Source organism: Falco naumanni, chromosome 4 (genome assembly GCF_017639655.2).
Source record: "Falco naumanni isolate bFalNau1 chromosome 4, bFalNau1.pat, whole genome shotgun sequence".
NCBI lineage: Eukaryota > Metazoa > Chordata > Aves > Falconiformes > Falconidae > Falco > Falco naumanni.
The window spans coordinates 44,053,046-44,077,039 of record NC_054057.1 but is presented as its reverse complement, the minus strand read 5'-3'; the positions used below and the strand labels follow the sequence as shown (position 1 = coordinate 44,077,039).

Here is a 23,994-nt window from a genome sequence, read left to right as displayed (position 1 = left end):
TCATGACAGATTTGATCTCCACATTGTGCCACAACTTACCTTTCTTCTGAGCAGAGTCAGCTCTGTTTACAGACCCCAGCTATTTTTGTTAAGGATGTAAAGAGGAATGGACTTTGATACTTTCTTCAAATTCACCTGGCTCCATGGACTTGAACAGAGATGAAGAGCTGCTGAAATTAAACAAACGTACAAAACTGTACCAGATGTACCAGAGACACAAATACCCAAGACAGGCCCTGTGACATTTGGATGCTATTTGGAAAAGCAAGGAGGATTTTTAATTTGCTCTTCATGTGCACACGGGAATGCCATGATAGCACCGGCAAGCTGTACGGGTGGGCAAGGGAAATTCTGGTGAACTCTGGATGCTGGTGCTAAAAAAGAGCAGGTATACATCTCCTACATTTGAAAAGCTCAGAAGACTGTAAGAACTTCAATGTAGGAAAAGGTCAGGTCATTTCAACTTTGAGCTTGTCTGGGCTTTATCTGTTTTGCTAAGAAAAGCTGCAATTATAAGAGCCAAGAGGAAATTTCACATACTATAAAACGTATTACATTAACCAAGCTTCCATAACTTGCAATTTGATATTCACCCACTTTGTGCATCAATATGCATTTTATACTATTCAACAGTATATAATCCATTGTCATATAAAAAGTGAGGCGCGGTATCATGCGTGTGTTTCTTAGGTCATCCCCACACAGCGATGGAAAATTAAGGCACAGGGAGCTTGGGAGCCAGACCACTACCTATGTAAAAAATCTGCCCCTAAATGATAAGCCAAATATTACACTGGAATTTTACAGCTAGGCAGAAAAGTGAATGAGTGTGGCTTTATCCTAGCTACCTCTGGTTTGGGGCAGGGGGGAGGCATTTCACCAAGACAGCTCTAGTCTGTATGGTACCATGTCATTTAAAAATAAAGTAGGATGTTTGGGGAAGAGGAGGATAATAGTGCTGCCATCTGCCCAGGACTTGAGCTTGGGAAAGTAACTCTGGGTGATCAAAGGCAGCTGAACAGCCAGGAGAAAAAGCTGAAAAGAGCTTTAGTTTGCAGCACAATGCTTCTGGCCTCTGGCTGAAAAGAGAGCAAACCCGAACATAAGCCACTGCGACATTTCCAATGAAAAGGCGAAACTTTTGTACTACCTGCAGGGTGGCAAAGGGCAGTAAGCACCTGGTGGGACCACCAGCTGGAAAGCAGGGATGTGAACGGGCAGTGGCAGCTCTTGGGATGATGAATGCTTTTTTGTTCCTTAAGGGTTTTTGTATCAGGCGGATTGCTGACAGCAGGTTTCTGTTTCCCTGGTGTGAATGTGAACCAGATCCTGACTTAACATGGGCCAGCTCATTCAGTGGCCTAGTTAAAATGAGCTTGTGGTCTCTCCGTCCCAGTCTTGGTGAAAAGGTACCTATGCTGTCAAACATATTCTCTCTCCTGTTTGGCTCTAACAACTCATTGCTGGTAGTCAAAAATGCTTTAATTCTGCATATAGTCAATGTGTGATCCCATGTACTGTTCCAAATAGTTTCCCATGCCAACAGTCCACCTGGCTTAGCATCAGCTTGTTTCTCCACGTGGTTGTACACAGGCATGGACTCTTTTGCTGACTTTGCAGATTTTCTATTACCATTTATAAAGATTCGTCACACTGTCAAAAACAATAATCCAGTCTTTCAGATTGGATTTTTCAAGGAAGTCATTGAATTCAAAGAGGACTGGAGACTAAATTCCTTTTCTGATGGTTTTGAAAATCAGTAATTTCTATGCTAAGAATTAATGAACTAACAGTTTGCCTCTCATTCAGTAACTTGATATCTTCTGTCCTCTAAGTCTTCTTCTGAGTCCTGTTAAGTTACACTAGAAAACGTGTTTCCCATGTGAGCAGACAAGAAACAAGCATTTAAGGTACAAACTGTGTGTGAACAGCCCCTAAAAGCTGCATTGTTTGTTTGGTGTAAACGTATTTCCTTTTATAACCTCCCTGTTTGATACTCTAAACATGCGCATACTTTTGAACTAACAATATCCAAATAACTTACTTCCACAGAAAGGTAATTTACTGTGAGGTAAAAGCAGGAACAGCATTAAGTGGTGCCTTAATATAAACACAATCATACACAGGCATGGACCTTTATGCAGACCTGGTTTCTGCACCTTCTGTTGAAATCCATCCCCTCTGCGTCAAATGCACCCCTAGTAAAAACTGAGTTTGGGCAAGAACTACATGATACATATTTGTTTCAGCTGAGATCACAAGTATTTTAAATAGGCAGAATGTACAGAGCAGTATTTGATCATTAAGACATGTAGCAGTTTTCCCTAAGCTCCTCAATACTAAAAATAATCAGTGCTGAATGGGAAAGTAACAAAACAAAATCCTCATTGTTTTGTTTTGTTTTCTTCCCCAGAAATGCCAAGGTATTCACATTTTCACTATCATGTATTTAACAAAGAAAAAGAAAAAAATATGCAGTTTTATCTCATTGATTTTCTATTATTATCTGCTAGTCCATTATATTGAATTATAATGTTCTTCCCAAAGAATTAAGAATATCTAAATTTACAAGGTAATGCATAAAACACCAAAGCAAGTGGTTTAGCAGGTAGTTTAGTTTGTATGTAAAAATGCTTGTCATACACGGACACGATGGCAAATCCAAAAGCCCCAAACTCTACCTAGACACTGCGTTTTTGTAATACAACTTTACCATTCCAGTTGTAATGCAGACAAACAATTGAATGGAAAGGTCATGCAGTGCACAACTGCAATCTACAATTAATCATAAACCTTAGAAGTAAAAATACATCTAAATAACACTTAGAAAGTAATGAATGCAGCATTTTGCTAGCAGTTCTCACTTATTGTCATTTTGTTGGTCATTAAAACAGAATACATAATTAATCAGAATAAAAATTGTCAAAGCTGCATTTTATAACATTTAACTATTTCTGAAGGAAAATTCCATGAACTGTGAAACTATTGCCTCCTGACTTCCAAAAGAAAGAAATGTGTGAGGATAATGCTGGCCTTGCAATGGAGCAGCTGAGATGCAAATCAAAGTTTTGTAGCAAGTTCCTTTAAAACAATTGAAATAAATCATCACAGACATAACAGAACTGCTGTCAACAAAGGGAAACAAATATTATAAAACAAAAGCATTAAAGTGAGTATAAACATAAGTATTAGAATACACTGCATACAAAGGAGCACTAGCCAGTTTTTCTAGTTTACACGAATCATGTGCATTGGCCAAGTACCTCATAAAACACGATGTGGGAGCAGAGCTGGACAGGTGTCTTCTCCAGGGCTGCTGTCATTTTCCCTTGGTGAGGTCTCCAACATGACTGCTTGGAACCACATGGTTCTTACCACCTTGCAGCTTCAAAAATATCTCCATGGAACAAAGACATCATTATATGATACTACTTTTAGCACTGAAGTATGTCAAATCAACCTGTTTTTCATCTGTAGTACTGCAGCCAGTCTAAACTCCCTGTCAACATCATCTGTCAGGCAGTACAGCTAATAGTATCCGACGCCAGAGAGATCCAGGCAACCTTCAAAAGACTTACTCTGCCCTGCTCTGGCAACCTTGCAACATCCAAACCCAGTTCATTGCCACTGCTCTTGTCAACATTTGTGCAGCAGCAAGGGGAAGAGGTATGACAGCAAGCCACCCTTATGGGTGTTTGCCAAATAGATCAGCCAAATACAGGTTTTTAAGTTCTCCGTGATTCCCCATCATGAAGTGCAGGCACAGCAGGCCAAGAGCAAGCAGGAAAGCAAGAGGTCCACACATGTGGGCATGACAGCCCTGCTGTGGTGGGACTGGAGAGGCACCTGCATTTGCTCTGCCTCAGATCTCCCCAACAGCCAAGAAGCAAACACGCAGGCAGATATATATATATATATATATATATATATATATTATACAGAACATAAATGCACTTTTCAAAAATATGTGCCTATTTTGGGTACAGCATAATGTTTTTCCATGCTTTGTCACAGTGAAAAATGGAACCCAACTCATATATCCAGAAATCTAAAATCCAGTAATTTCACGGTAAAATGTCCAGTGTTTGTTTGTACACTTTCAGTGACTAAAAGAGGTAACTCATAAATAAATGGGGAAAAAAAGAAAAATCACCTGCATAAATGGAGAGATAATGTTCAATTTTCCAAGTATTAAAGAACCAGAAGATTGAATATTGCAATATGATGGCAGCCTGCCAAACCAAGTGAAACAATCAATATCTTTTACTAAATGTCTAGAATTGCTAAAGCTAATTTCCAAGTTGATGAAAAAAGCTCCTTTAGAATTGGAAAAAGTTCACTCCAACCTGTCAGAAATACTATTTTATTAAGAAAAAAAAAAAAAAAAAAAAGTGTTCAGCTTGAAATAACTTCTCTGCAGGCAGGCATGCAGCCCTGTAACCCTGAAACAAATCAACTTCCATTTTGAAGAACTGCATTCACACCACGCCCCCACATCCCCCCAGTTTAGAAATTCTTTAATGGCTCCTTCAGAATCCAGTACTGATTTTAAAAAAATCCTCAAAGTGTTACAGAAAAACATTATCCCTTTTTTAGGGTTTGGGGTGTTTTTGTGGAAGACATTCTTTCAGCTGTGCACCAGCTCAAACACTCACTCAACAGAGGCAGCTAAAACTGTTCTTCCCAACCAGCTCTACAAAACAATTTCCTTCTTTCTCATTGTGATCACTCTAGGCTGCAGGGATCAGAAGAAAAACAAAATTCCTTTCTGTTACAGCAGCTGGCATTGGTGAAGAGGGCCTGCCCGCAGTTACATACTGTATAAACGACTACGTGTCCTCTGCTCCTAAGCAGGAATCAAAGACGCCTGGGGTACCCACCTGCAGGCTTTCAAAAGAATGGTAAGAAGAACATGTTCTAGTAGTGACCACTGTTCACAGGATGATAGGATTATTCAGGTAGGACTTCAGGAGATCTCCAGTCCAACTTGCTGCTCAAAGCAAGGTCAGCTACAAGACTGGGGCTTTATCTAGTCAGTGCATGAAAAGCTCCAAGGATGGGAACTGCATAACCCTTCGACAACCTTCTTCACTGCCTGACTTCTAATGGTGAAAAAGTTTTCTGAAAATTCAATCCGAGCCTCTCTTGTCTGAATTTATACCCGTTCTCACTCTTCCTCCCACCATACACCACTGTGAAAAGCCCATCTCTTGTCTTCTCAATACCCTCCACGTGGGTCTCAGCCCGCTGCTGGTGGGACCCACCACCTCCAGCTTCTCATGGCTGGGCAGGAGCAGCCAGTTTCCTCTCAAATGAAATAAATTTTATAATAGGAGAAGACGGTATCAGAAAATACAGCTGTGGATGACTTCCAAAGCCACACAACTTTGGAAATCAGTCCCTTACTTCTTAAAAGCTGTAAAAATATCAGAAGCAGAGCTCAGAAGGCAACTATTGGTTTTGACACCCTGCACCTGAGAGAGCAAAGCTGCTCTAGGTTTCAGCTGAGCCCCATGAAGTGCTTCAGAGGAAAATCTCCAGGCCTTATTTTGCTGGTATTGCTTGCAAAGGACTTGTACACAGTTAGTTTACTGAACATAAGTAAACCCCTTCCCCTTCTCTCCCCCTCACGTCTCCATTATGCCTGACAACGTGACTCAGACTGCTGACCCAAACAGCAGCGTTTCAACCCAGGAGGCACGGGGAAAGGTACAAGCAAATATATACATGCCCGTGCAAGAATCCAGCTGAACATCAATAATGGGTAAACAGGGATGACAATGGAAAATAAACTAATTGAGCCTAACTATCTGTATTTATGGAGACATAAGAATGTACAAAGCTCATGCTAGATGAAATGCTCATCTAGCACCACATCCAGCAGTGGGTGATTATGGAAAGAAAACTGGGTGATTATGCAAAGACAATTCTCCTACTCATCAGCCATCTACAGATTAGGGATTTAATAGCTTTGCATCCACCATGTTCAGGGATCTTGATGGATTTCTCTTCCATGACCTCTCCAATGCTTTTTGAACTCATGGGATTCACGGCAATCTGTGAAACTCAGCTCCACCATTTCTTTGTGTCACACATAGAAGAAAACATCATTTGTTTTAAACAGCTGCATGATGGCCACCCTGGGTGTTCTGTAGTTCCTGCATGACAAACCCCACCAAATACCAGTTTCCTAATTCCCTTTGGACCCTCTCTCAGTCATCTCTCCCAGGCTAAACAAGTTGCAGTTGATTTAGTCACCCTTTACACAGCAGCCATTCTCTGTCTCTGATCATCTTTGTTATGATTCTTTGCACATTTTCTGTATCTGTTAAGACATATAATTTAGATGAGAAATGCAGGCATGCACACATAGACTACAGAGGAGCTACAGGATTTTACAATGACATCATAAAATGCTATCTATTTATTTCCTAATGTTTTCTAACATTGTATTTGCCATTAAATTCAGGAGAACATAGCATGGACCCTACAGTTTTGATCTCAAAATTGCAGCCACTAAGACAGCTATTTCCTTAACCTGAAATTCTGAACACAGAACACATGTACTCTAAAGGTTGCTATCAAGAAAACATGAAGAAAATCTGGAAAATGCTAATGACATGATCAGATCATATAAGCTGTAAAACTCACTGTTAGTTATTTTATGACTGATGAGAAAACTGTTCAGTTTGGATCAGTAATGACTTCAGGAAATCACAACACAAAAGCCTGCAGACAAATTTAATATAAATGTGCTTTATTGCAGAGAAGTTACATTATTTACATGCTGCAACACATTACAACATAAATCTATCAAGTATTTCATGATGGATGCTGTTGGTTGCCAGATAACATTGTTATAAGAACCACATTATAAAGTGAAGAGACTTACAGCTTTATATATTCTACAACTTGGAGTAGCTAAAATGTTAAAAGTCAAAAGGCAGTGTTTTCTCAGGCCTGCCTGTTGTCATATGCATGCAAAAGCCTAAGGAGAGCAAATAGAAAAGTATTGTCTGGTTTCAGGTCTATGATGCCACCAAAGCTGATGATAGGTGTGTACTGATTTATATTTTAAAGCATATAATCTTGCATAAATTATACAAGTCTAGTTGGTATAAATCTAATTGTTTATAAACCATGGCTTAGAAATAAAGGAGAAATGCAGCTTGCACATGCATTTAAAAGGACAACCTAGCAAATGTTTGTGACCTTAGTGTTTATCTTTTCTCCTAACAGATCTGCTAGAAAACATCTTAATTCTAGAGTTGCACTTCTCTTGGCTGAATAATGACAATGAAACTCCAGAAAAAGACAACTAAGCAATCTAGCCAATATATGCTGGTGGAGAAAAATCTATGAAACACAGAACATTATTTATGTCTAACTTAGTGTGTCTTTATTAAGCAATGTTTCTAGCAGCATCATAGTGAAATAGAATAGTTGAGTGAAATTTGGCCCCTCGTTTTCTTAAGCGTGAAATAATTTAAAGTCCCAATTGAATGTGTAGCCCAAATTTCAGTTGCTAAATAAACTGGGGAAAGCCTTGTTGTTTCTAAAGGGAAGTTCTCCAATTGTATCAGTCTTAGGTGATGTGACTACAACAAGCCTAAAGAACCACAACAGACATTTTTTTAAGAAGTGAGGGAAGGGGTCAGGGCGAAAGAAAACAAAACCAAATAATTTACAAGCCAGTGCCTTCCCTGGTAAACCAGCCACCATTCTTTTGCTTGCCATGCAGCTGGGCTGTTTTAAACCAGCCAAGGAATGGGCTTTGTTTCTGATGAAGTTGTATTTGAAAAACAGAAAGGGAAAAGAAACTGAGCAAGGAATTGTAGATAGTAGTGGCACAGACTCAGTCATGCATGAAGGACTTGATCCTGCCAGTGATGCAAGGGGCAGCGGTACTGTGTGGACACTTTGCCAATGTGGATTCCCTTGTCCTTGGTGCACATTGCACCCCGACACAGCTGCTGCACAGCAGGGCAGGGGCAGCATGTCCTCGCTCAGCCCCAAGGTAAAGCATGGAGGGCAAGATGAACGAGGGCACCAAGGCTGGTGCCTGCTCCTTGCAACTGTCTCCTAGAGGTGGCAAGTACGTAGGAACATCTCCTTTCATGATTCCCCCAGGGATGCCCACTTCAAACCTCAGCACCTGGCTCTGACAAAGCACTGACTCCCGTTAGTGAGTCAGGGCAACCTGCCATAAGCCTGCCCCCCCTCCCTCGTTCACACAAACCGCTGCTGCGATGGGCTGCAGAACCTCCTTTCAGGCATAGAAGAGGTGCAAGGTGGTCACCATACTCAGCAGGTTTAAAGTTGTGCATCTCTCTGCACACAGGGTCAGTGTGCTCCTGGAGGACTCCCAGAAAGCTGTGTTCCCAGGATGCACTTAACTCCATGCAGGAAAATTCAGGGTTACTTTCTTTCTGGAAAGCTGATCAAATCGCACTGAAGTTGACAGGAATGTTACTGACAAATCTCACGAGTGTCTGGGACAGGGAAGGGAGAATCTGGGCACACTGGGTCTAACCTCAGTCTTTTCCACACTAACCAGAAAGCTGGATTTGGGCTGCACGTAGGATGCCACTGGCACTGTGTGTGTAAAGCAGCTGCACAGATGTCCAAAGCATCTAGACTTATATGCCTGATGCCCTTTCACAGGTGAACAGGGATGCTGGGTTCTAAGAGTCCCAGTCAGAAAATGAGTTGAAGGCAAAGACCAGATCTCCTAGGCCATAATTACACCCTAATAAAGAGGGGTGGGAGAGCCAGCCAAGGCCAGGTTAGCAAAGACTTAAGTCAGCACGTCCCCATGGTGGACCTGAGCACCATCCAGGCTAACCAGGTTGTTTGGGGCAGTTCGGCCACTTTAATCTGGAACTAACGAGCAGAATTTATGAGTGAGGCCAATGTGTTTAGACAGCACTGAGACCCGAGCTGATCTGTCCCCAGCTGGCTCAGGTGTCAGCATGTTCCAGGTTTGGGCTTAGCAAAGGCAGTAGGAAGATCAGATCCATCTTGATCTGTCAGTGTAGACATGCCCATAGACTCCTGTCCTTTTTAAAGGACGAAAAAAGTCCTTCTCACACCCAGCTAGTCTAAGTCCCTCTGCTCATTGCATTTTATCTTAAGCCACTTTTTCTATGATGCCACAAAAACCAGTTTATACTACATACGTGTATGTGCATGTGTGTATTAGATATGGCATTATATATATATCAAACATATATAAATATCTATTTTTATATATATTATATATATATTAAACAACACATTCTAGTCAATCATCCTCATTTCATGTTCTTCCACTGAATCCCATCACTTCTCTCAAATTGCACAAGTTCTTTAGGACTGAGCTGTCTTTGTTTTGAAGCACTGTATGTATAGCCAATTCTAGCGAATAGCACTTTACTGGTATTGCATTTAGATGGCTGAGGGGTTTTTGTTATTAGCGATACTCCTCAGAATCTTTACAGTATGTCCTCAGGCCCTGATGGTGAACCATCACTAAGACTCACAGTTGTGAATGGGCCATCTATGAATTAAGCTTATATGCATGATGAGGACTGTAGCTATTACTGAAAATTAGCACTGTATTAAACACTAACTTTTATTGTAAATGTATGTAGAAATAAAAAAAAAAATCAAAGCATTGTGGAGAGTGGGAAAGAGATGCCATCATTTCTATTCCCACTACTCTCACAATTGCATATTTGGGGGAAGTATAATATTTTGAGCTTCTCTCCTCACTCCAAAGGCTAATTTTTGGATGTTTGCCAACAGTGATAAACAGTACACTGTTGTTCTATATGAGCTAGCTAATATATTTCCCAAAGTTTTCTGATTTTAGTAAAACAGGTGATCCATTTCTGGGGTATATTCATTGTCATTCTTGCTTGTCTTATTTAGCAAGATACAAAATACTGGACAAGATCATCACCATCGATGTTTAAAGTAAGAATTCTGGTTTGTTAGATGATATTTTCCAGTTAGTAACAAACAACAGATAAGTTGTCCTAAGACTTACCAGAATATGCAGCTAAGACGACTGAATTTCCACTATTAACAAGTCTATGAGCATTAACAGGGAAGTGCATAACAAGTAACTTACTGCGTATAAAACCCCTGAATAATACAGTATCAAACTATAAATTTAAATAACAGAGAGTAAACGAAAAAAAAATCCACTATATAAATCACAGGAAAGGAAAAAAAGAAAATCTCCAAAGCCCAAAGGAATTTTCCAATATGAATTACGGCTTCCATAGCCAGTGAAAGATTACTGCAATTCTATATATAAACAAAAAAGTCTACAGCAGGTATTTTAACTTGCAATTAGAAGAAAGTATCTGCAGATTGCATAAATGTGTTGTTGTGTCACATAATATCAAAGTTATTTGCAAAAATTATACAATCTGGAATGCTTTAATATGAGACACAACAATGTACTTAAACACACAGTAATAAGAAAATGAGAGCAACCATTATATAAAATGTATTTTTGGGATGCATTGAGTTAGTAGTGCTATCTAGATTAAATACGTAAAGTGAAAAGTCGTCATTTTAATAAGCTGCTCATTGATACCCCTTTTTTACCATCAGGACATTTTCTGTGCCCTACTTCTGCTGGATCTTTAAAGTCCCAAGGGCAAGTTAAAGCCAGTTGCGGCATTCAGAAATAATTCAGTTAAGATCTACACTGTGCGTTTGTTACCACTATATTTTTTTTCTTTTAAAAGAGAAGTGATTTCACAAAGGCAGGTTTCTTTCATTGACACAGTAAAATCCTTGGAGCAGGGACCATATCCTGGGCACTGCTAATCACATTGTTGGCACTCAACAAATAAATAATAACAACATTAATGCTAATTTGCTTTGTTAAACTCCTACTTATTTGTAGTGCTGATTTCCTTGATCTAAGTGATGCTCCTTAGGAATTTTCAGATCCTTTTGGCCTAAGTCCCCTCTGTCTTTCCTGTTGTCTTTCTTCTCAAAGTTGCTACTCTCCTCAGTCCAAAAGCCTCTTATTTTCGAGGTGTTGCTATTTTATTTGCACTTATAGCAGAGGTGTTTGATAAAGCTACACTTCTTTCTGCATTTGGTAAATCTGGTGTATCATACTCCCAAGGGCAGACTTCAGCACGGGATGCTAAAGGTTGCTGCGAGTAACTACTTGGCTTATGGGAGTCAGATGAAAGCACATTTCCTTCAGAAGAGGCATTTTTTTTCTGTTCAGCCAACTTATTGAGGTTTTCCTTCTCTGCTGCTTTCTGGGGTAGCTCCTCCCACTCCCCAGCACAGGTATTAGGTGTATATTTATTAACATTCTCACACTGCAGCCCAGGGGAGACCTGAGACTTGGAATTTGACTGTTTTTTCTCATTTTCAGAGACCTGCTGCTCTTGCGTCTCCTGAGTGGCTGCCTCCACCTTCTCTGAGCTCTTTTGATTTGACTGTTGATACCCCTCAGGTGTCTTCAGCTTATGATGAGTCTTCCCCTTTGGCTGGGAAGGGTGGTTGTTCTCTGGCTCTGAGGAAGCAATAGACACATGTTTTTGAACTTTAGAGTCAGAAGGCACAGGACCAGGAGTTTGGTCATATATCTCCCAAGGACAAACTTCTCCTATGTCGAAATTGTCCTTGTGCAGAGACTTACCTGGGCCTGTGTCTGGATTTGCAGGTGTCTGACTAACCCTTTGCTGTTTCATAATTCCAGATTTATGGGTTTTCTTTGTTTCCTCAGAGTGGGTAGAGTTCTTCCGGTGGGAATCCTTATGCTCCCCTTTATCAGAGGCTGAGTGCTTTTTGCCGGCCTCCTTAGCCTTCTGCTGAGATTTATGAGATTTAGCGCTTTCTTCTAGGCTTTGTGTCTTACCCGTTAGTCCCAGAGTCTTCTCCTTGGCACTAGCAATAACACTGAGTGATTTTTGTAACACAGATGTTTTTGGATGCAGAGGCTTCTTATCGGCACTTAAGTTATGTGCACTTACTGATTTGCACACCAAAGGGACTGATTCAGTGGAGACAGCTTCAACTTTTTCAGGAGGGTTTTTGGTTAATTTGTTACCATTCAAGGAGTCCAGAAGTGAATTCTCAGCAGCTATAACTTCTGTGCTTTCTGTAGTTAAGCTATTCGGTTCTTCTGTTTGATCCCTGACATGATCATAAGTGCTGTGGGACTTTTTTAAGGAAAAGACTCTGTTTTTTGAAGTCTCCTCTTTTGGCTTTGCAGAAATTGTGGAATCCTGTGGGTTCTTTCTCAGTGTGGTCATGTTCTTCACAGCACCATGCTCCATCAGGTCCTTCTCATCCCTGGAACACTGTCGGGTGACTGTCTCAGGGATTTCTGTAATACGTCGCATTATTGAGCGCCCCAAGCCCTTTTTAGAGCACCTTTTTTTCTGAAGATGTGGGTTATTAGCAATCATCTTTTTCCTTTTATAGATTTCAAGCTGGGCATATAGTTTCTTCAACTCATCCTGCAAAGCAAAGTGAATGGCAAAACTAGTATGTACAGAGCGAGTACAGTCAAACAAGCAGCCTGACGAACGCATTAGCCTTTGCTCTAAAATTGGCACTAAACTTATTTCACTGTCTTTTCTAATTCTTGAATATGCCATTTCTCCATCAACTTGAATCCCATTTTTTTCCACTTTAGAAGTAAGTTCAGCCCTTGTGCACAAACATGTTTGTTTCCTTCCATAGCTGTGCATCATTCAGCATGCACAATTCATATACATTCATGCTGTATGTTTCAGATTTGACAATGTTGTTGGTATATGCTTTCCTGCTGAACTCTAAAGCTATTCTTTATTCTGGGGACATAAGCTCTTCTATTACGTAAGACAGGAATAAAGTATTTTTTCCTCTGTAAATTTTATCTGTATAGTTATGTATATGCTAGGTAAAAATCACACTGACACCAAATGGTGTTCGCACTGCAAAATAATTCAAGGAGCCTATGTAAACTGATATACAGCTCTTGCTGTGGATGATTCCTCCTCTTTAGCCTCCAGTATGACTTTTGCTACAACTAGTAATGCAGCATCTCTTCACACTAGTGAGTATTTTCCAGGAGATTTTATATGATATGATACTACAATCACTAAGAGACCTAAGCTGGCCTGTTTCGGCTGACATCTGCAAAAAAAAAAAAAGTCAAATGGATGCAATTCAGAATTTACTCGTAGGAAAAAGTGTTGTTCTTGAAAATAAACGCTGTTTAAACGAGTTATATATACCCGAATATCTTCAGGATCCAAACTATGTTCACTCCATGCTGAATTGATACTGCTGTTCAGGTAGGATCCAGATCGACCCATATCAAGCTCATCTTCATAAGCTTCTGTAGCTATATCATCTCTTGGGTTATTGCTTGAATGAGAAAACTGCAACAAGTATTAATAAAAAAGATATTGCCATCAGTGCAAAAGTTTACTTTGACATCACTGTAAGAGTTTACATCAACTGTTTTTATGGCACAATTATCCTTCTGTGGATTTCCTGGGATCTTCTGAACTTGAAACACCAGCTATAGGCATCATTGGCAGTGTCTTATAGAATATCAATATTGTATCGAAGGAACTCCTATTAATGATAGTTTATCTTGAAAAATTTTAGATAATTGCATAAAGAAAAAAACCACTTATTTTGATACTTATTTGAACCTCTTTAAATTGCATTTAACTTAAGATAGTATGGAAATAGACTTTCAGCCAGTATTTCCAATTAGGCTGCTAAAACCATAAGACTGTATTTTATAGTCCATACAGTTTAATAATTCTGCAAAAAGCAATTCTCCCATTTCAGATCCTGACCCTGAAAAGGAAGAGATAGGGTGCGGGAAAAAAAAAAAAAAAAAAAAAAGGGGTGGGTGGGGAGGGTGGGGGCACGTACGGAAGAAAGAAACAAATGAAAAATGAGACAAGTTAATTTCTCTCTTCTAAATTTTAGCAAATGCTCAGATCAAGAGCTGGAGAGAGGCTGTCAGCTGTTTTCTTATTCATATTGATTCATTCAACTATAGTTTCGATTGTCCACACAGTTATCTGGCCTCATGACTTTATGAATGGAACTAAACCTCATGAACATTCTCTTAATCCCCTGAACTCTTTGGTCTGCTGGAAGAAAAGTCTGTGCAGTGTTACACAGATAATAATAATAAACAGATAATAAACATGGAAAGACATCTCTGTAGATACGTAATAAAGTATATGAATAAAAAATAGAAAATAAGACTAGTGCTAAAGACCAGAAAAGTAATTTAAAATAAGACAAGGTCATTCAGTATTCAGGCTGCATCACTGTGTTCCCTTGTTCTGACTGTTTAATGTATGTGTGTTTGACAGTTACCAGCATGCCCTGTTCTGACACATAGGCAAAAGATCGGAATAGCAGCTTCATTAACCTGGAAATTGTATCTACTTGAACCGCTTAATGTTACTCCTTTATATATAGCTTTCACCTTTACTGTTCTCTTTGACTCCTGACCTTTTGATTAATACTACTGGTCATTTCAAAAGCCATTATAAAACCATTTGCTTTGCTGGGGTACTGGCTAAGCAGAAAGCTCCATTCAAACCCTGTGGACTTCTGCTAGGGACAGGTGGAGCTGCCTGTGGTTCTGCAGCCCCCGGTGAGACTGACATACTGTTACTTCGCTCCCAGTGCCTGATGGGAGGCGTGCTGCAGCGCTTGCAGCACTTTCTCTTCTCTTGCTTGCCTCCTGTCATCCTCCATCTTCTTGTGTTCCCCACAAGCCATCTTCTTACCCAGCACTGTTCCTGGCTCCATATCATGGACCACATCCCCTCCTGGTACGCAGCATCTGTCCGTCCCAGGCTCTGACTCGCAAAGGGCTCTCCTTCTTCAGCCTGTAACACCTGCCAAGTTTATATCCCAACCTCTCTATCTCACAGCCAGTCCAACCTCTTCATTCCAGTTTTACTCAGCCATCCATTCCAGTTTTTCTGTCCCCTCACATACACTCTTTGCCTGATCTCAGCTAACTCTGGCAGCAGCATAGTCAACCAAATACCTGAAATAAGCATCGTTAGGCAGAATTCTTTCCTTCTTGTAGTAATCATGTCAAAATTTCAATACTTTAAACTCCTGGAATTTGAAAGCTGAAAGAATTTTTAAAATTGTACAAGAGTTTTTAAAACAAAAAAATACACTGCTTTTTAGGCAACGTATTCAAACTTTACATCTTCCTTCTCTAACAGCTGCTTGTTATTTTTACACAGAATTGCTTTTGCATGACAACACTTATCTTCCTTGGTCTTGGCAAAAGAAAAAGAGACAGGAGACTCAAATGAATACCTTAGGGATCAGAAGTAGCCCAACAGTGACTGTCACAGTCAAGTGTGTGTGTGCAAAGAACAGCATCAGCATCCAGTCAGACTGAAGTCTTGAAGCAAGAATGAATCTGAAAACAAAAGTCAGGGTTGCAATTCACTGCCTTTTCTCCAGTGCATTAGATTTAACATGTTTAACGTTCCTTAGGTTTCTTTTGAATGAGAGGCCAAACACAACTGGTTTTGCTCTGTACTGCTTTCATACAGACTAGAAATTGCATCCATGTGCTTTACCTACGTATCACAATTTCAAAACAACTCAGAAAAACAACCACTAAGAAAACAAGCCAAAACGAAATATAAAAAGAAATAACAGACCTTAAATTATATCACTTATTCCATCTTTCTCATGCTATTTAGCTGTCTTTTTTGGATGGGTTATATCGCCAGAGCTTCTTTGGCCTGAACTGTCTTATGGTAGCTTACATACATTAAGGATCTGAACAGATGATTTTAGGTTAAGTAAGCATGTGTACTGTGACAAATTGCAGTGCACTTCATAAACACAGGACATCCATAGATCGCAGCTACAGAGTGTGGCTGATAGGCCACCAAAGAGAACTGAACTGAAATGCATTTTCGTGGGAAGCAGAGAAATGGTCTTGATTGCAGGACCACCCAGCTCAATACTGCAGGGCCCGAGAGCCTTGTGAATGCTAGGAAATGAGTGGCTGAACTTCCCAAACAAATCAATTCCTTGCTGAGCTTTCTAAGAGTGGTAGAACAAGGGGTGCAGTTAAAGCTGGCTGCAGCATGCTTGGCTTATCTGCTTTAGTGAGCTCCCAAAGATAGAAATGGCAAGCAATGCAACGGATGAATGGATGTACCACTGGCTTGTAATTTGCAGGATTACAAAAATCATTCGGATAGAAATGACATTTGCAACTTATCCAAGTCCACAGATGTGCATTTTGCAGAAGCTTTAGTTAACACAGACAGTCTGGCATTAAACACTGGCCTATATGCCGTAATAATACAGTCATAATTTCTTGTTTAATACTTTGCAAATTAAATGTTTCATAAGCACAATGAAATATTGTAATTATTTCTTACAGAGATGTAGATCTTGAGGTGTGCAGGGAAATGAGGAGGCTCAGGCCTGAGGTTTAGCTAACTGAACACAATGTGAAGACTATCGCAGATGACATGAGAAACTACTGGATATAAGAAAGTGTGAAAAGTGAACAGAAGTCAAAGACAGTGCTGTTAGGGATGGCAAGGTTTCACAAGGAGTCATCTGAAAGATGGCCAAAGTTCACAGATAACTGAGGGAGCACGGGGGGGGCCTTTGGAGGAGCAGAACTTGCAAGGTCAGCGGTACTGATGTAACCATGTCAGTGATCATCTAGCTAATGATACCAGAAATGCCTGAGTGTAGATGCAGCAAAACTGGGACCAACAGGAAAGACGTAACGAGAGGTGGGTTGTTCGTTTGGGAGAAGACAAGGAGGGGCTAAGGTTGATGGGAGGAGAACAAGCATGGAAGGAAGCAGGGGTAAAAGGGGCCAGTGACATATAAGCAAGTTGCCGCTGACTGAGCCCTGTACCTGACCACTGCAATATCTCCTATCTTCTCATTAAATTATTCTCCTGATGTCTATGTGATCTCACTCTCTATGTTGTGCATATATGTATGTGCAATTCATGAGCAAACTTCAGGCTGGACTAGCCAGCGTGCGGGAGACCTGCATCTGGAAGACCCAAGGTCTTTGGGCCCCAAAGGTGGATATTAGACTGGCTCCAGAATCGAGAACCTAGGACTGTGCGCCTATTTGAAGGAATGGAAACAGCAGCAGCCACATCTATCAGAGAGGGAAGAAAGCTCCCAGGTCCTGATGCCCACCAGATTCTGTTAACCCTTAACAGCTCCAATCCTCATATTATGTGAAAGCTTTTTCCTTGTTTTTATGTGTGAAACCCTTCCATGATTAAGGTAGCCACTCCACATCCCTGAAAGCAAAAAAGCATTTGTAGCAACCATTCAGACCTAGCAGAGATGGGGGTTATATTCAAATGAGCTTTTTTCCATATAAATTTTGTTTTTCTCAGTAATACAAGAGAAAAAGCAATGCAGAAATTTCATGCTACGCTGATCTTATATGCTGAAGATAATCAAGAATCCTCTGCTTCTGAAATGGGAAGAATACTTTTAAAGGAAACCAAAATGCAAAGAGTTCAAGGTTTTACTTAGTGCTAACATCAATCTTATACGAACTTCAACAGTTTTCAGACTGGACGGCTGCCTTGTAATAGTAGGTGTCCTTCAAGGCTCCAGTGCTTTCAACTTCATTACAATTCAGGTATGTCACATAAATCTGAGTCTTACACTTCAGCTCTTTCAGTTACATCCAGAACTTGGTGGGGAAGACAGAAGAAAAAAAAATATGTAAAAATGTGAACTTCAAAGAGACTGGATTAAGACTTGTGTATACAGAAATAGACATAATCTCAAGAGGGATCATATGCTTCCACTACATTATATTCATTCCTATCCCTAAACAGTTCATTGTATTTCTTCAGCAAACCAGCTTGTATCACAGGGCAAAGCATCAATACAAAATGTACTTTTTTTCCTTAAAGAAGTAAGAACAAGATCAGGAGACCTTAGGCTGAAGGAACAGGATCCTCAATAGGATAAATGCAAAGACCTAATGCTTTTGTGTCTCCTTCAGAAGGCATGTATTATACTGCCATATCTCCCCCTTTGCCCCTCTCTTTAATCCAAGACTACTTTCATCCTCTCCTATCGTTAAAAGAAACTTGCAGCCTATGTAAAAGCTCTCCTAATGCACCGAAATATATCTTCTAACATGGCCCAGAATATGGTTTAGGAACCATAATTAATTAATGGGAGACATTTTTGACTGAGAAGCTGTCATACTGGTTATAATCAATTCAAAACTATTGTAACTGAATTTTATATCTATCACAAATGAAAAGAAAAATGCTTCTATAAAATACAGACTTCAAACATTTTTGCAGATGTTTTTGTTGGGGATAAAGAAGATTTTGAGTTTGTGAATGTTGAGATATGGGGTTAGGAGAAGGTGAAGGAAACAAAAAGTTGCAAGCCTGAAAAGTGCAGTGAACTTTGTAACAATGATAAGGGAAAAGAGCACCTGGAAGAAACAGAGATGAAAGATTGGCTTTGCTGATGTTTACTCAGAAAATATTATGCCTCACGGAAGCAAACATCAAGAAGGCAGAGAGAAATGTGAGTTCCAAGACAGATGAAGGAACAGAGAAGAGTATTTGAACTGTCAATAGAGCAATGTAAAAAAGAAATAAAAAATAAATCTTAGTAGATCAGGTCTGTCAGGAGGCAAAGGAAGGTGTGAGAATGTCAGAAGAAAGTCGTAAGAATATTTTACAGGATGAGATGAAATTCATGTTATCTTGCTATTTTGAATTTTGTAGGACCAATTCATTTTTACAGGGTACTCTGTAGGGACGGCATAAAAATTTTCATGTAGCTCTGGCAAAGACCCTTATTTATTTATTTATTACTACTCTGGTAATTTAGAAGTATGAAATGTAGAGCTCATTATAAACTTAGTAAGAAACACGTTTCACATTACTGTTACAGCATCATATGCATAACAATCTTTTATGTCAGCATGTACAACACTATGCTTCATGCACAAACCACTACAGTTATCTTAACGGAGCGCTGCATCTCACCAATGTGTTACACACCAGCAAAAGTTCATATAAACCAACATTCTTACCTGCTGTTTTTCTAGGGATACAAACCAGTGAGCAGTATGTAGATGACTGAAGACAGACAATAGTTTTGCTATATCTAATTTATCATATATACTGAACTTTTATCCAAGAACATATCAGCTAGCTGTACTGAAAAAAACCCTGTTTATACAATTAACAAGTTGACTGTACATATTCTTGAATCCTATAGGAGCAGTTTTAAGTTTAATAATCACTTAATTATGCAGAATTAAATATTTATGAGACCTGCCATTATGCATCCTATCACATTCACCCATTTTAAGTTGCACCATATGAAACCTGAAAGATAAATAGTTAATTACTAGATCTATGGATCACTTGCCTAATTGTATGGAATATAGTAGAGATAATGAGCTCATTGTGAACTGCAACAGCCATATAACGTGGCTCATGAAATGCTGATGGAACTGTCCGCACTGCATAGCAGAGATAAACACCCCACAAGAGGAATAAAAATTCAGCTGTGAGAAGAACAAAAAGAAATAATTTGCAATTAGTTTTATAGATAAAAAAGGAAGGAAATTTGAAGTATTATAGTATCTTCTGTATGTGTGAATATCTATGCAAAGACAATATATGCTCATACATGTATATATGTAGACACACAGGTATTCAAACTCTTTCAGATACCATCACTGTACATGATACATTTGGTTATAATTTCACGCATTTCTTTTTTTGAGATCAGGAACCTTTGCATTCACGGTGTTTCAGTTTTTCAATTGACAAGCTTTAAGACAATGTCTAATAACGTCTTGCTTGCTTGTTAAATTGATTCTACAGAAGTTTGACATCACTTAAGACAACAAGAATTTTTATTTGTAGCTCTGGTTCTTGTAATAGAGGCAGATACTGGTGCTACTACCAGACTACAAGATTTTTAAGACAACAGTATCATTTCAAAGGTTTATAACTCAGATATAAGAATATATTTGGGGTTAAAAAACCTCCTCTGTTCATGATGGTGAATTCTGCTGGTGCCCATAATATGGTGAGTCATTTCTGAAGGTCTAATGTAATTATAATAAATGACGTGTTTCTCTCTGTTAGGAGAAAAATGAATAAAGGAAGAAAAGAGTAAAGGGTCAGGATCAGTGCAAACTATCCTGTTAGGGCTAACTCATCTGCACCCAGCCGTACTTCGACTTCAGCTTCCACTGGACAGTCTGCTGCGACATCATTTTGATTTTGATACAAATGAAATTATTTCATACCCATCTTGAATAAACTCCCAGAAAAAACCCCACAGCTCTGCCATCTAGCTATGAGTAGAGCTGGTGCCTGTCCCGCTTGCCTTGCCATCTGGGTTAACAATGGCTGGAAGCGTCTGAGTGTTATCCAGCAGCGTGCGGTTCCGTGTTAGACCCCTACTCCGGGTTTGGGCAAACTGTGTGCCCACTTCCATTTCATTCCTAGATAAGTAGATATGGTACCAGTGAAGTCCGTTACTCTTGTTTCTTAAAAACACCTACACAGGAATGACCTCCCAATCCATCTTGCTCCTGAAGTCTTCTCTGAGCAAGTAGAATACAAGTTTTGCTTCACTGAAATAAGCTTAAAGGCTCCTTTACAAATGTTAGCATTTTTGAGTTTTGTCTTTTAAGTGCAGTTGCCTTGCATACCAAGAACCATGGCACTGAAATGTACTGCTCTTCAAAAGCACTGTAACTTATAGCTTTAATTGCTCCGTATTGATTTAAAAGAAATTGAAAAGAAGAAAATGGGTAGAATGAGGTTGCTAAAGCCAAATCACTGTCTTACTGTCCTGTGTTCTGTGGAAACTCTTACTAATATGGCTCAGCAGGTATTCCCCAGAACATGCCAGGGAGCCTATTTCCTCTCCTTTTGCCTTTCATCCAAAGTCCACCTGCAGTAAAAACCCCAACAATAGCAGCAGAACTGAATAGATGAGCTAATTGTGAAATAACAGGCATACTCCACTAAACTACCCCTGGTCCATTCTTCTTTCTCTTCCTCAACTGAAGCGAGAAGAGCATCAAGTCTCTCACTGACTGAAAACACCAGTTATAAGTGTTAACACAAGCTGAGAGTTTGAAAAAGTTGGGCTTTTAAAAGGATGAAAATCCATGTATAAAACTCCACGTGCTGAAGGAATTCCTACTTAAAATATGGAGTGTGGGCCAAATTTTGCTTATTTTTAGAACAAATCTGCTCTAAGTTTGAAGATTTACAAGAATTAATTTTATTTTGTTTACAGATTTGTATACAGGTATCTCAGACAGTAAGTGAAAAAGCCACATCTCCATAATAAAAAACATTTTCAATGAGCTGGGCTAAGCAGGAATGAAGGTAGCATTTGATCTCTGGATCTGATCAATTCTGAAAATTTCATAGTTTTCAGTTTCACAATCATAGTTACAAGGAGTTCCTAAGACAACAAAGGGAGATTTCAAAGTATTAATATACTGGAGCATAACAGTAGCTTGCACCATTTAATGCATAATGCTTTTATAAAAGCTTTATATTTAGAGCACAGTTGGCATTCCTGTCTGCAGATAATAATTAGTGTGACATCTGGTATGCAACACAAATAGGAAATAGCTTTTAAAACACAAGGTAAAATAACAGAGTTCCTATACTTGCTAAGCCCAACATTACAATAATTGCATTAGCAGTAACAAACAAAACAGACTGATAGAAAACCAATTTATTATCCGAGCCACTAATTACACAGCTTAAATGTATCATGTACAAGCTGTGCTTGAGGAGGGAAATCAAGTTCATATAATTAGCTACAGACTGTTAGTGCAGTTTGTAACAAAAATCTGAAGGTGTTATACAATTGTGCTGCATTTTTTATATGGCCTTTTTGGTTTCTCAGTATAAAATAAGGTGACACATTATTACACCAATGAAAAACACAGATATAACTAACTTCAAATACGTAGATTGGATAACAGAACATGTCTGGCCACCATGCAGCAAGGTTCTTACGTGCCACTCATCTCTGAGGTCTTAGTTCTGCCTATAGCACACTAGTGACTATTTTGCACCAAATATCTTTAAAGATTAAAATCTGAGATGTGATAAGAAATTTCTATTTGGCTTGCTGAATCATTTTGCATTAAAAGGCTGGTGTAGAAGGGTGACTTCCTGACCACTAAAGGATTATCTTAGCATACTGCAAACCTGCCAAAACCAAACTCAAAGCACAAAACACATGATCTTGCTCCTTTAAGTACAATTTATCATAAGGCTTATAAATTAGACCATTTTGTGTATTAAGCACAAGAACAAGAAACACCTTTTCCCCTTCTGAAGAATGATGGGAACTCCTAGGAGAGAGAGCTGTCAACAGCTATCTGGACAGAAAATGTGAAGGCAAAAAAAAAAAAATAAAGCTTAAAAGAGCTCTGAAAAAACTTGCAGTAGCTATTCTGTAATGTACAAACCAGGCATTCAGATTTTGGGTGCAAATCTCTGATACATCACAGAGTGAGAAAAGGCACAATTGATTTAAAGGCATAAATGCATGTAGATATGAAAACATAATGTGACCTCAATATGTCATGTGCATAAATGAATTAATCTTTAAATAGGTCTTAGTCACTGCTTATTTCTTACCATATAACCTTTAATCTGGTCTTTGCACTATCTAATCAACATGCTTAGTTATATTCTTTGGTGTCCAAAACCCACGATTGTTCCTTTTGCTTGCAATGCCCATCATGCTTTTAGAAAATGAAGCATTTTGAAACACTCAGCATGGTCATCTAATGCACTGCACCAGGCTCATGCCTGATGCCACTGGCCTGTTACAACTAAGAGTGTGCCACGTCTGCTCACTTCGGATTTGTTTTGGCCATTGCTCATATTCTGCAACTTCTGATAATGAGGGACAGCGATATATGTTCACAGTTTGCGATATGTATCTGCTGTATAGAAAAGGACAGACTCAGGGTCAGTATTACTGACTCAAAACTTCTTCAGAAGATCCAAGTTAATATATTTATTAGGTTTTACTAAACACACAGTTTTCTGTTGCAAATTATTTTTTCCATATTTAAAGCCCATACAAGGCAAAGCCGTGTCCAGAGACAGTCTCTGTGACATTTTCTTCCAGTGTCCATTAGCCAAGTTGTGTCACATTGACCTGCTTCCACCTGTCCCACCCCCAGTACAAGCAAATTCCTGTGTTAATCCATATCCTCGCTCACTGCCTGCCCTGCAGATGTTGGTACTTCGCCTGACTGCACAGAACTGCAAAGCAAGACATGATGAACTGAAAGCAGTGACCAAAGTCTCCTTCCTCTCTTTCAAGATTTGGAAGAGTCACCGAGAGCCTCCTTACACTTGAGTGGGTAAAGGGAAGAGAACACTCACAGATGACAAATGGAGTAAAGGCAGCAAGGGCATGACTTCTGGAGAGGTAAGAAAAACTGGATTCAAAACAGCAAAGATTATATAAGGAAACACAAAAAATCAAGAAACGTGAAGCTGGATTTTTGAACATGGCTTACACACCAGCTCATCCTAGAGGCCTTCAGAAAGTACTTCGTCCTTACTTCTACAGCTCTGCTGTCTCTAAGACTTGGACAGCACCACAATAACACTACCACATATGCAGCCTCCTTAACTTGCTCTCTTTCGCATACACAATCTTCAGTTAACTATATCATTTCTTAAGAGACCAGACTCAATGCACTTGACAGAGCAATCCTAGAGATAAATCAAGGTTGGCTAATGAAGAAGGCCCTGTAATAAATGCAATTTATGCATTTAGACATCTACTGAATGAGAGAAAAGGCTGCAGGAGAAAGTGCACAAGCGCTCTTGTGCGTAGGCACAACTGAATTCTAACTTAGTACCTCAAGCTCCTGTGTGTCACAGCACTATCAAAACCAGCCGGCTGCAACAATGCTTTTAT

The 23,994-nt window shown here is 39.4% G+C and overlaps 1 protein-coding gene across 2 annotated transcripts in view; it reads right to left on the bottom strand.

Annotated features, from left to right (window-relative positions):
- Positions 1–6,740: 6,740 nt before the first annotated feature.
- GPR158 (G protein-coupled receptor 158) overlaps positions 6,741–23,994 on the bottom strand; it is a 209,335-nt gene continuing 192,081 nt past the window's right edge. Inside the window, exons 8-12 of one of the 2 annotated variants that reach the window (XM_040592585.1) lie at positions 19,429–19,567; positions 15,325–15,430; positions 13,245–13,391; positions 11,660–12,482; positions 6,741–11,533 (exon numbers count right to left, since the gene is read on the bottom strand). In XM_040592585.1, coding sequence (XP_040448519.1) covers positions 11,028–11,533; positions 11,660–12,482; positions 13,245–13,391; positions 15,325–15,430; positions 19,429–19,567 — 1,721 coding nt within the window. In that variant the 3' untranslated portion in view covers positions 6,741–11,027. Of the gene's footprint in view, positions 12,483–13,244; positions 13,392–15,324; positions 15,431–19,428; positions 19,568–23,994 lie in introns of both variants that reach the window. The other variant, XM_040592584.1, reaches the window with a different exon arrangement.